The 13,528-nt window shown below is 46.3% G+C and overlaps 1 protein-coding gene across 2 annotated transcripts in view; it reads right to left on the bottom strand.

The window, feature by feature from the left end:
• The window catches only part of Tgfbr2 (transforming growth factor beta receptor 2), a 98,394-nt gene that overhangs the window by 40,832 nt on the left and 44,034 nt on the right, over positions 1–13,528 (bottom strand). For both annotated transcript variants that reach the window (XM_004662080.3, XM_004662081.2), the window contains one exon: positions 5,288–5,456. In XM_004662080.3, the coding sequence (XP_004662137.1) occupies positions 5,288–5,456 (169 nt within the window). The remainder of the gene's footprint in view (positions 1–5,287; positions 5,457–13,528) is intronic.

The raw sequence follows: 13,528 nt of genomic DNA, 5'->3' as shown, positions 1-13,528 counted from the left end.
CCATGCCTGTGCCCGTGCCCTGTGTTCCCTTCTGTGGTGAAGCTTCTCCTTGAGACTGAAACCAAAGTAAACTCTTTCCTCCCACCCGCTGCTTTTGGCCACATAGTCTGTCCCAGCAACATGAAAGTGACTCTAAAATTCACTGTCCTCTTGTATCACATGTTTGGAGACTAATTTGGCTGAGGACTTGGAGAATCCTCCACAGGGCATGTTCCTTGGGACATTTTCAGTCAATTGGCCTATGTATCTTAAATCTGAAATGACATGATTGGGGCTGGGGAGAATTCTCAGTGCCTAAAGGTGCTTGCCAACCAAGCTCATATCACCAGAACGCATGCAGGATGATTTGCGTGAGTGGTGGACAATTCCAAACTCCTAACACGCTTGCAGCGTTAGGGTGTGGAGTTGGGAGAATCAAGAAGTTCACGGGACAACTAGCCTGGCCTTCCCAGCAGTGAAATAACTAGAGACATCATCTTAAACAAGGAAGAAGGCAAGGCCCAGCAGCCCAGGGCTGTCCTCTGAGTGCCACATGACCACCACGGCGTATGTGTACACACACACACACACACACACACTCACACTCACACACACACTCACACACATGCATGAGTGCAAATAAAGAAAGAAGGAAGAAACCAAAGAAACCAAGGAAGAAAGGCACCATTTGAATAAAATTAATTTTAGTTTCAAAATACTTCTATACTTAGGAAAAGTGTAAGTAATTTGCATGGAATAGATATGCAACTGACCCGTGCTAATGAGTGAATGAATGAATGCAAAGCAATGCTGAACCTGAAAATAACAATGGGACACATGCTCCACAGGAGACTGTCTTGGTGACCACAGTTGGGTCTTTCAAAAATAGCCTCCTGCGAGTCCAGTTGAGATTGCCCAGTAACACAAACTGAGCTCCGAGATGGTCACATGCACATATGGAGAGAGAGTTGTGAGGGCCTGACAGAGGGCGAAGCTGCACAGCGAGGCAGGGCTGTAACCACGGCCTCAGTTCATTTCCCAGAAGCCAGAATGGTCCCTAAAGTTGCCCCACGTTGAGGCAAAGGGGCCAGCCAGTTGTCACGTGGCATCACAGGACGCTCAAAAGGGCCTCAGGGGAAGGCAGCCAGGGGCCACTGTGAGCCATGGAAAGTCCCTGGAGAGATTCAGGGTGGTGTCTGAGCAGCTCGTGCCCCCAGAGAGCAGGTCTTCAGTACCAAGGGAGGGCGGGGGAAGGGTGTGCAGCATCTGCAGCGCTTCCTGTTCCCGTTTCCCCATGGGGGTGTTTGTCTTCACGCAGACAGGTGAGAGTCACGCTTGCTGGCCTTAGTTCCCAAGCTGGGGGAGCCACGAGAGACGGGCATCCCCTCTCCCACACGATCACAACACTCTTCCAAAGATCTGGTTCATATGCAGTTACTGGAGCAGGGCTGGGGAGAGGTCTCAGGTCGGAAAAGATTTGCCGTACAAGTATGACTCCCTGAGTTGAAACCCCAGAACCCATGTGAAATACTGGGCACAGTGATGCGAGCCTACAATCCCAGCACTGGGGAAGCAGAGATGAACGGGTACCTGGGGCTGGCTGGTCAGCCAATCTAGACTACTGGGCATGTACCAGGCCATGAGACCCTTCCTTTAAAAAAAAAAAAAAAAAGACATTACCAGAAGCACACCACTGAGGTTGTCCTCTGGCCTTCATTTACACACACACACACACACACACAGCTACTTGCACCCGAATGCACACACAGAAACATCACAGGGCTTAATTTCTTTCCTTAAAGGAGTGGGCACCCAAGAACAGGGTGGCAGCAGAGAACACAGGCACAGGGTGACGTGTCTATGCCATGTGCCTTACATCTCAGTCTCTCTCCTCGGGCTCACCCAGTCTCTCCAGAGTCCCACTTGACTCTTCACAAGAAGGAAGCCCTCTCTAGCGCTGGGAAACTCTGAGTGGGGAAACCACAAATCTCATTCCTCAGAAGTGTTAGGGGTCTTCCATTGGCCTTCAAGAGTTCGAGATCAGATCTGTTCCACTTGATGGCCTTTCTATTCCTCACAACACAACCCACAGCCACTCGTTGTTAAAGAGCTCAGCTGCTGCTCCAGCCAGTCCTCAGAGGGCATTTCCAAACCTCTAATAACTTGGGCCCTGTCCTCAGCAGAACACACTCTTCACCAATACCCTTCTTCAGGCTGGAAAGATAGTTGAGCGGTTAAGGTGAAGGTTAAGCCTGTGAAGCCTGAGGACCCAGGTTCAATTCCCCAGGACCCACGTAAGTCAGATAGCCATATGTATAAGGTGGTGTGTACATCTGGAGTTCATTTTCAGTAGCTAAAGGCCCTGTGGCACCCATTTTCTCTCTCTCTCTTTCCTTCCCCCCTCAAATAAATAAGCAAAATATTAATAACAAAAAACCCGTCTTCAACAGCATGACCCAGGAGTGCCTGCTTACAGAGCCAGCCGCCACACGAGCTGTCCTGACCGGCCTTTGCTGTTACCATTCCTTCAGTCCTTGAGACAGAAGTCACCCGTGGTACAGAGGGACGTTTGCAAACCTTCCAAATATACCATCAAGGCAACCCCATGCTTTGGAGGGAGTCTCAAGGAACCTCATCCTCCCACGCCAGGAAAGACATGTGGGGTTATATTCTTGTTTTCTGAATGGCCAGGAAACATATACACTACTTTTAAAATACCCATTAGGGGCTGGAGAGATGGCTGAGCAGTGAAAGTCACTGCTTTCAAAGCCTGATGGCTTAGGTTCAGTTCCCCATTGCCCATGTAAACCCAGATGCCCAAAGTGGCCCATGCACCTCAGGTTTATGTGTAGTTACAGGAGTTCCTAGTGAGGCATATTCTCTCTCTCTCTCTGTATCTCTCTATCTCTCTCTCTCTCTGCCTCTTTCTCTCTGTCTCAAATAAAATAACTTAAGAATTCATTTATAATATATTTTGTATTTTATTATATTTATAATATAATAAATAATTCAAATAAACAAATTAATTTAAAAATACTTTTTAAAGATAGCCATTAATTTTGATAGGCCTGCAAAATATGAAATCCCACTAATCAACTCATACATAAAATTAAATTGAGGTCCTTTTAATTATCAAGGTTATTTCTCATGCTCATGCTCTTATTCAACAGCCATGAATTGAAGAAATGATTGATGACTCCCCAGCGTGTGTGGATGCAGAACTATCTGGAGCCAGGCATGGTGGCGCATGCCTGTAATCCCAGCGCTTGAAAGGTCCAGGCAGGAGGATCAGGAAGCAAGAGGACTAAGGCCAGCCTGGGTTACAGGAGACCTTAGCTCAAAGAACAAAACGAAGAAGGAAACGTGTAAAATTAAAGAACTATTTGAGATGTTTGCATAATGGATGGAAGTGGGTTTAAAAACAAACAAACAAACAATAAAAAAAAAAACAGAAAGCAAAGAGAAGATACAAGAGCAGAGAACTGGAGCCACAAAATTATACTGTCCCCATCTTCAGTAAAATGTTATAGGATTAGTCGATTCGGGCTTCTGGCTAAGTAAGGGACTTTTTTCCTGGCCCCCTTAGTAGCTTCCCCATTTGAGGGCAGGGGCTTTTCTTTTCCAAGAGCTGGCCTTTCACCTCCGCTCCTTTAGCAATGCAAAGCTTAGACTGTGTGGTACTTTGAGTAGGAGTCCCCCAGTAGATTCAGCTTTATTACAGCTTCTGAGACCTCCAGTCACCAGGCTGGAGCAGATGTCACTGTAGGCAAGTGGAGCCTGGAGCCCAGCCCTACGCTGTCACTGGGGCAGGACCTGAAGTCCAGCCTAGAGATATGCAGATTGCTTTGTGCTCTGCCTGGGTCTGTGCTTGCTTTGTGGTGCTGGTGGCGTTCTCCCTCCCTCTCTCTCTCTCTCTCTTTCTCTCTCTCTCTCTCTCCATGGACCTGTGAAAGGGGGCCAGCTTCTTCTGCCAAATGTATAACTTTCCTCCTATAAACTGTGCCTGGCTTGGACATTCATCCCAACAACATGAAGCTGACGACAACAGACTGCTTTGTGCTATGAACGTGAAATGTCCCCCACGGGCTCAGTTATGCAGTCATAACAGTGAGAAAAGTTAAGCACCAAATGGCTGGGATGGAGCTTGGTGGTAGGGCACTTGCCTAGCAATGTGCAAGGCCCTGGGTCTAATCTCAAAGATTCCCCCCCCGCCCCCCCCCCCCCACAAGAATGACTTTGGACTACGGATATGTCTCATTGCATAAGCAGACCTCTTGCCACATAATAAGAGTGAAGTCCAGAGCTTGATCCCAGCACTTGGGAAAGTGAAGTAGGTGGATCACCGTGAGTTCAAGGCCACCCCGAGACTACGTAGTGAATTCTAGATCAGCCTGGACTCAAAAAAAAAAAAAAAAAAAAAAATCCAAAGCAGAACAGAGACAGGAGAATCACTGGGGCTCATAGTCCAGAAATAGCAATTTGAGGTTTAGTGAGAGACTCTGTCTCAAGAAAAATAAAGTCATAGAGGAGGCCACCCTACATTCTACTCTGGCCTTTGCACGTGTGTGCATGCATTGCCCATGCTCATGTGTGTGCGTGTTTGAGTGCACACACACAAACACACACTTACTGTACCTCAGGAGAATAATACTCCTGGTGTCACTAGAGTGTACTGAGGAGAGACTGAGATCTCGAAGAGTAAGTGGCAGCTTACCCTTCGTGATAGAAGGGAGGCCTGGTGTCGTGGCTTGAATGAAATGTCCCCCATAAACTCATGTGCTTTGCGTACTTGGTCTCCGGCTGATGGCCGTTTGGGAGGTGGAGCCTCGTTGGAGGAGGTGGACTGCAGGGGTCAGACCTTGACATGTGTCAGCGCCCAGCTTGCCAGGTTTAGTTCAGCTCACTCCCATGCTGCTATTTTCCACCCGATGTTGGCAAGGAGGGATGCCAAGCCTCTGCTCCTGACTTGTTCTCGCCTGTCATCATGGAGCTGTCCCTCAAGACTGTAAGCCCAAATAAATCCTTCCCTTCCCTCAGCTGCTTTTGGCTTAGTGCTTTGTCCCAGCAATGTGAAAGTCACCAAAACACCTGAGGAATATGACGAGCCCTCGTAACTCCTCCTTTGCGTGTATGTGAATGCTAAATGGAAATCGCATTTGGTAACGAAAAGAGAGGCGACCCTGATGAAATGGGAATGGGTGATAGGTGTCTACACTCCAGGGGTGAACACGCAGAGTTTGCACGTCACGAGCATGCATGACTAATGAAAGGGGCAAAACAAAGAAAGTCTTCCCATGAGGTGCCTTACCACACGGCCACACAGACTTCCTGCGGCTTCTCGCAGATGGACGTGATGCTGCAGTTGCTCCTACAGGACTTCTGGTTGTCACAGGTGGATGTCAGCACGTCACAAAACTTGCACAGCTGTGGAAACTTCACGGCGCCATTGCTGTCGCTGGCCATCATGGCGCTGTTGACTAGGAGGGAAAGAGAGAGAGAGCAAACGCTTAACAAATGCTGGGACCCCTCACTATGGCTTCTTGAAGACATGATGCAACGTCAAATAAACCCAATGTCTTTTTTTTTTTTACATTATTAGCAACCATACTTTATTAAATCTCCTTTCACATAATGGTATTTTACTGCTCCAGGATCCCATCCAGGATACGACACTACATGTGGCTCCTCTTTACTATGACAGTTGACCTTCCTTGTTTTAAATGATCTTGAGTGTATCAAAGAGTGTTGGCCCAGTATACTGCAAGATGCCCTTATATTGAAATTTGTATGGTGTTTTTATTATGATTACTCTGGAGTAATGGGTGTTATGGATGAATACCACAGAAGTAAGCAGTCTTTTTTATCACATTTTAGCTAGGATACATGATCTCAACATGCTATATGCCTATTGATGTTGACCTTGATCATGGTCTGAAGTGGTATCTGTAAAGTTTCTCCACTGTAGAGTTACTTTTTCTGTACTGGACTCCGGGTGGAAGTCTCTGCACATGGTTTACAAGGAACGTCTTAAGTAGAATTATGGAGAAAGGTAAAATGGACCCTTCACGTCTCATGATTCCCACATCTATTCTATAGTGGTGGTTGTGGAGGTGAGCTAGCTTCTTTCTTTTGTCCTTGGTGGTCAGGAAACATTCTTTTCTACAAAGACCTTATCAGTCGATAAAGAAACAGGTTGGCCCACCACATAGTCTCTGCTAGACTCAGGTTAGGTGTCTGGGGAGGATGTGGAACTAGGACAGTCACTGGCCCTAAGGATGCTGGGAGATGCTTCTCCAAATGGGTCCCCTGCAAGAACCCTAAGCACAGGGTCGTGTGATCCTGTCTAGAAGGAAGGGCTTCAGTGCCCAGCACAGTCTCTCTCTCTCGCTGCGTGTGTTGACAGTTTCAGAGTTTCTGTCATCAACACTTTTCCTCGCAGCCCTCTTTGTTGCCCGGGCGTAACACCTGCTTCCTGGGTCTCTAAAAATATAAGCACATATATTTAAGATCTGCTTTCTTGTGGTAACAGTAAATACAGAAGAAAAAAATAGGCCCATTCATCCCTTTTAGCCTCAAGTTCATTTCGGGAAGTGTAATTTTAGGTAAAAAAACTATTTTGAAAATCTCGACATCTTCCAGACCAACAGTTCTCTGCTTAGCTAAAAATATAGGCAGAAATGGTTCCTGAGCCTTGTGTTAATTTGGGACTTATACAACAATGAATATACATTTTTTTTTTCTATAATGGTTATATTTGGGTCCATTTGCAAAAAAAATTAACTTGGCCCTTTAGATGTTCTTGTAAGTTATTACAAAAATAATGTGAAGAAAGGTGAAAATATGTTTTCTACGTTTGATACACACACACACATATTAGGTCATGTTCTGAACCAACATCTACTTGCTGGCTGGGAATCTCTGCTGTTTTTATAAATACAAAAGAAAATATTTGGGGGATGGAATTTAGCCTTCTGACATTTTAGTACAGTAGCCCAGATTAGTGGCTACCACCTTTAGGTGTTGGCTGGAATCAGTCCCCGGACAGTTTGAGAAATAGTGAGGCCTTGCTCCTACTTTTATATTACCTGACTGAACTATCTTGGAGGGTGACCAGGGACATTTTAATGACAACATGTTTATATAGGGGCTAGAGATATTGCTCAGTAGTTAAGGCTCTTGCTGCAAAACCTAACGATCAGGGTATAATTCCCCAGTATGCATGTAAAACCAGATGTACAAAGTGGCTCCTGCATCTACAGTCCATATCAGCAGTGGATGGAGGCCCTGGCATGCCCATTCTCTCTGTCTCTCTTCTTTCTCTGCCTGCCAATAAATTAATAAAGTTTTTGAAAAAATATGCATACATTTTTTTAATTTATTTGCAAGAGGAGATAGAGAGAAAATGAGAACAGATGCCAGTGCAAATGATACATGCATGTGTGCATGTGCATGTGCACGTGCACACACACACACACACACACACACACACAGCACCAGCAATAACAAAGTAACACACCAGAAAGCAAATGCACACCTTATGTGATAGTGAAGAAAGACGTTCTGAACAAACCTGGAGGAACTAAAGATCTCATAAGATTAGCTAGCTCACTGGCTCCTTATTGGAGAGGAAATCCTTTCCCTGCAGGCCAGACCTCTAGAAACGCCCAGAAGTAGGAGAGAGGCGACAGGAGTCAGGAGTGACAAGCAGATGAGCCGGGCACCAGAAGCAGCCACTGCACAGACATGTCAACAAGAGTATGTAGCCTAGCTTAGGTCTGGTGCATGGAAAACACACTCAAAAGGGAAGAGACAAAAGAGGCTGACAAATACAAAAAGAGAGAGAAATGGAATAAGAAAGGGAAGTAGTGAGAAAAGAAGGGAGCTAGAGTGGAAGAAAGAAAGGACAAAAGAAGGAAAGGAGAGAGGAAAGAACAGAAGGAGGGAGGGAGGGAGGGAGGAAGAGTGGGAGGGAAGAAGGAGGGTGGAAGGGAGGACGGAAAGATGGGAGAGGAGGAGGAAAAGATGCCAGCGAGGGAGGGGAAAAGGAAGGAAAAAGGGAAGGGTAAGGAAGGAAGAAAGGGAATGAAGGAGAGACCTGGGGACAGCAATTCACAAACCATGACTTGAACCAGTCTATACCAACAAGGCACAGGGCACCAGCAGATGAGGTTGTATGGGTGCAACTCTACAGAGAGATCCAAGAGGAACCATCTCAGTTAGATTGGGGGTAGAGGGAGGCAAACAGCATACCAGACCTTAATCCTGCAAGCAAAGACACTTGGGGGAACAGGACAGTGTCACCATGGGAGTGTGTTATGGTTTGAATGTGATAAGGCTCCTTCCCAGCAGGTGGCGCCGGTTGGGAAGGTCTTGGAACACTTATAGGTGGGTCCTTGCTAGAGGAAGTGGGTCCCTGAGGACAGGCTCTGAGGTTTGATAGCCCCGCCCCCACATCCCATCTACTGTCTGCTTCCAGAGCCCCTCTCCTCCCTCTGCTGCTCATGTTGCTGCCCCTGCCGAGATGGAAGATGTCCCCTCCAAACTGTAAGCCACAGAAAACCCTTGCTTTCTGCTGTGGTCAGTGGCTGGGAGCCACATCCAACCAGACAGTTTCTGGGAGGAAGGCATTTATTTCAGGCTTATAGATCCAGGGGCCACAATGCCTCAGCAGACAAAAAAAAAAAAAGACAGAAAGCCAAAGGGGCCTGAGAGATGACTCGGCTGGTTAAAGTACTTGCCTGCAGGGCCTGATGACCTGGGTTTGGTTCCCTCAGTACACAAGTAAAGCCAGGTGCCCCAAATGACACACGCATCTGGAGTTTGCAGCAGCTAGAGGCCCTGGTGCACCCATTCTCTCTCTTTCCTTGCAAATGAATAAATACAGATATTTTTTAAATCCACCACGGCGCTGGGGAAATGACTCAGCAGGTAAGAGCATTTCCTGCACAAGCATAATGATCTGAGGTGGCCTGAGTCAATCCACAGCTCCTATATATATATTTTTTTAAAGAGATAGATGTGGGCACACACACACCTGTAACCCTCGTCCTGGGGAAGGCAAGGACAGGAGACTCATGGGGGCTCACAGGTCAGTCAGTCTGACCAAAAACAGCAGCTCCAGGTTCACTTTAGAGACCCTGCCTCGAGGAGGAAGCAATGTGGACGAGCAATATCGGAGAACACTCAACGTTCTAATCGGGGCTCCACATGTATGGGCACAGGGTACACACAACTGCATATACACATTCATACTCTCTGTGTGCATACAACACACATCACCACACACACATACACACTCCTCAGTAACTCATCAGAAAACCCTAACTAAAATTCAAGAAGTCCTTCCAATCTTGATTGTGAAATTACTCTAAGAATCTTTAAGCTAAATGTTCTGATATTTAGTTAGAATTATTAAAAAATATTTTATTTATTTATTTATTTATTTATTTATTTATTTGCAAGCAGGGATAGAGAAAAGAAAGACAGACAGGAAGAGAACACGTGTGTCAGTGCCTATAGCCACTGCAAATAAACTTCAGGTGCATGCAATACTTTGTATATCTGCCTTTATTCTGGTTACTAGGGAATTGAACCTCAGGTTGTTAGGCTTTGCAGGCAAGCGCCTTAACTGCTGAGCCATCTCTCCAACCCAAGGTGGGAATATTTTAATTACTGTAGATCTTTTGTGAACAGATGGCCACCCTTGGGGAATTTTCTACCCATAGCAGGTGAATTAGTTATTCATAAATTTCTCAAAAAAGAGGTTTCAGAAAGAATTCACTCTCACCTAGGAAGCCGTTCACTCGGCAGTGGGTGTGGGCAGTTGCTGTGGGCATGTGATAGTGTCATGAGGCCTGTCGTTTTTCACTTCTCTGCAAACAAGCCCACGAGTCATACCAAAACCCTCAGCCCAGGCCACACTGTCTTCCTCATTTCATGTCACATGTGCTCCAGACTCACTGTCTACAAGAGGCGCCAGGTCTTCAGACTGTGCATTAAGTGAATGCTTAACTGTGCTCATTTCTGAACAGACTTTGGAGGATCAGGGTGATCAGCCCAATAATGTTCAGATTTTTCCAGAAATACAGTCGTGACTGTTAATAGGACTTAAAAAAATTGTCACTTATTTTTATTTGCACATGTGTGGGGGTGTGTGTACACAACAGATCTCTTGCCACTGCAAAAGAAAAAAATGCCAGACACTTGCACCAGTTTTTATGCCCTGCCTACATAGGTGGCTTGTGAGTAGGACCCAGACCAGCAGGATTTGCAAGCAAATGCCTTTATCCACTGAACCATCCTTCCAGCATAGTGAAGAAGACTTCACTACCCAGATGCTGTAGATACCTTCTCATTGCTGGGACAAAACACCCCACCAAAAGTAGCTGACAGGCGGAAAGGTTTTACTTTGTCTTGCAGTCTCGAGGGGAGGCTCCACGATGGCAGGGGTCAGTATGGCATGCTCAGAGGCTGGACATCACTTCGGCCACGGCAGGTGGAAAACAGCAGAAGCGACAGCAGCAGAGTGAACCAAACTTTAGCCAAGGGGAGCCGGCTACCACATCCCAGTGCCCAAGCACAGCCACACGCCCCCTCCATCAAGGCCCCGCCCCCAAAACTGCCACCAGCTGGAGACCGTGCATTCAAAACCCGTGACTTTATGGTGGACATCTGATTCTCACCGCCACACTGTGTCTTTGAAATGGTGTCTGCTAGTAGCTGAAAGCTTAGCTAAAAATCTCAAAACTTCCCAAATGATCCTAAAGACGTTGCCAGAAATGCATTCATCCAAGAACTGTTGGTGTGGTTTGGGGGAAGAAATTGAAAATTCATTTATTGTACACACACACACTCACACACACACACACACACACACACACACACACACACACACACCTGTGGATGTCTGGCTTGGTGCTATATATTTCATAGCACGGCCGCTGAAATCCATGCAGTTAAGTATGGAATTTTAAAGAATAACCCATGGCCACCACTGAATACAGAACTCACTATGGCGTAGAGTTTTGCTTCTCAGATATTAATATGCACACGTTGGCCGGCAGGTGTTGGGGAGAGCACTGGCTCACAGCCCCGTGAAGGCTGGCAAGTCTGACATTTATAGGGCTACTAGAAGGCCAGCAACTCAGGTCCAAATGGACGCTGAGTTTGGGGACAGAATTCTTCCCTGGGAAACCTCATTTTGTTTTTCTGATGTCTAACAGATTGACATCATCGGCTACCTCTTTCACTTAAGGTCAGTCACACATTCACAACACCTTCACGGCTGAGCTGAGGTTAGTGTGTGATTAAAGAGTCGCTGTCACCTCCAGCCACATACGCCGAACTCAGCCCGTCCAGGTAGGACGTCTGACACCACCCTCAGGCGGGCAGCTTTACCCCACCCAGCGGCAAAGCTGCCCTTCTCCCTGTGCTCCACGTAGTCGGCGACGAGTCAAATGAAATATTCCGTCTTCCCCTTTTTCCCAGGCATGTCTCATCTTACAAAGATCTTTCCGTCTGCTTTTCTCTCAAGTCTGGCCTCTTAAACGATCACAGACCCGGTCACCATATGGCCCCACACTGAAAGACTCGCTCTCTTGAATGGGGTTTCGTTGCAGCTGGCATTTCAGAGCCAGACACGGAGGCAGCCATCTGGCAGACAGCCATCGTGGTCTGGGACACTGTCAGCCAACACCCCTGGACCTCGAGGGAAAGAACAGGTGGGGGGAGTCCACCAGCCTGTCACGCACCCTGCCACCCCAAACAAAGAAAGGAGCGAAGCTATGCAGAGCTCTCCTGCGACTCTTCATGAAACAGACATTCCCCCCACACCACCATCTACGCAGGCCAATGACTACAGCCTGTCGCACCAATACAAAGCACTTCCTGGTTGAGCCCCAAACAGGACTACTTTGGAATGTCTCCTTTGGACATCAACTTATACTTGAAGCTTCTATTATATAATACTTTGAAAACCGTGACCCTAATTCCCTGCGAGATTTAAGTATTTTGACACAGGAGAGTGGAGTTTTCCTTCGGGTTACAATGCCATGTGGTCACTGGGAACCAGGATTCATGCTACAGGAATCTCACTTAGATCATTGGGAGACCATGGAAGGTGCTAGAAGTTAAGAGACGAGTGGCCTGAAGACAGCAAGGTTCTCCTCGTGCAATGGTTTCATAGTAATAACACTTCATTGAAACCTTTCAAAGATTACAAATACTCTAAAATCTCGTTTATGTCAGTGCTTATAATTCCTGCTTTGCACATGCTAAGGTGTCAACAAATGCCCCAAGAATCAGTGACTGGTATGGGCTGGAGAGAGGCTCAGTGGTTAAGGCATTTGCATGCAGAACCCAACGACCCGGGTTCGATACCCCAGTTACCCTCATGCCAGATGCACAAAGTGTTACATGCATCTGAAATTTGTTTGCAGCAGCCTCCATCTCTACCTCTCTCTACCTCCCTCCCTCTGTCTCTCTCTGTCTCTCTCTCTCTCTCTCTCTCTCTCTCTGCTTACAAATAGCTCATTTGTTTTTAAAGTGACTGGCATGTGCACCAGGGCTTTTCACTGTTGTAAAGAGAGAAATGCTCCTTTCTTTTTTTTCAAAGATTGCATTTTTATTTATTGATTAGAGATAGAGAAAGGGCGAGAGAGGCAGAGACAGTGAAAGAGAAGGGGCATGCCAGGGCCTCCAGCCACTGCAAACAAACTCCAGACGTGTGCACCACCACGTGCATCTGGCTAACGTGGGGCCTGGAGAATCAAACCTGGGTCCTTAGGCTTTGCAGGCATGCGCCTTAACTGCTAAGCCATCTTTCCAGCCCGAAAAATGCTCCTTTCAATCCCAGTTTCTGTCTTTGTCATTAGGGATTAAGAACCTTACAAAGCAAAGCATTTTAACTACATTGCCAGTGAGAGAAATGCAGGTTAAAAATGTATTCTGTACCTCACTTACCTCGTATTGGGAAAGAACAATAAGAAGGGGGGGAGAAACAACAAAGAAAATGTGAACAAGTCACATCACCCGATGAGCTGCTGAACGTGTGAGGGACAGTCATTCTCACTAAGTTGAGTGTAAAGTGGAATTCCATCACAAGAGTTTATGTCGATATCAAAAGTAAAAAAAAAAGAGCAGGGCTGAAGAGATGGCTTAGCCAAGGACCCAGGTTTGATTCTCCAGGTCCCATGTAAGCCACATGTACGTGGTGGCACATGCATCTGAAGTTCGTTTGCAGTGGCTAAAGGCCCTGGCACACGTATTCTCGCTCTCTCTCTCTAATAAATAAGTAAATAAATATCAGGAAAAAATAAATTAAGTACAAAAAGCAAACAGCCAAAAAAATTAAATTAAATTAAATTAAATTAAATTGAATTAAATTAAATTTAAAAAAGCAAACAGCCTCTCTCCCTGGCATCTTCACTTCCAAGAACTTTTGCCGCTCACTGGTAAGTTCATTTCTGTGTCACTATCTACAAGAACTGGTGAAATAAGCAAGATTCATGCAGACAATACACACGTATATGTTCCTCCTGAGATTGATTAT

Source organism: Jaculus jaculus, chromosome 17 (genome assembly GCF_020740685.1).
Source record: "Jaculus jaculus isolate mJacJac1 chromosome 17, mJacJac1.mat.Y.cur, whole genome shotgun sequence".
Classification (NCBI taxonomy): domain Eukaryota; kingdom Metazoa; phylum Chordata; class Mammalia; order Rodentia; family Dipodidae; genus Jaculus; species Jaculus jaculus.
This window is presented reverse-complemented; position numbering and strand designations above follow the sequence as displayed.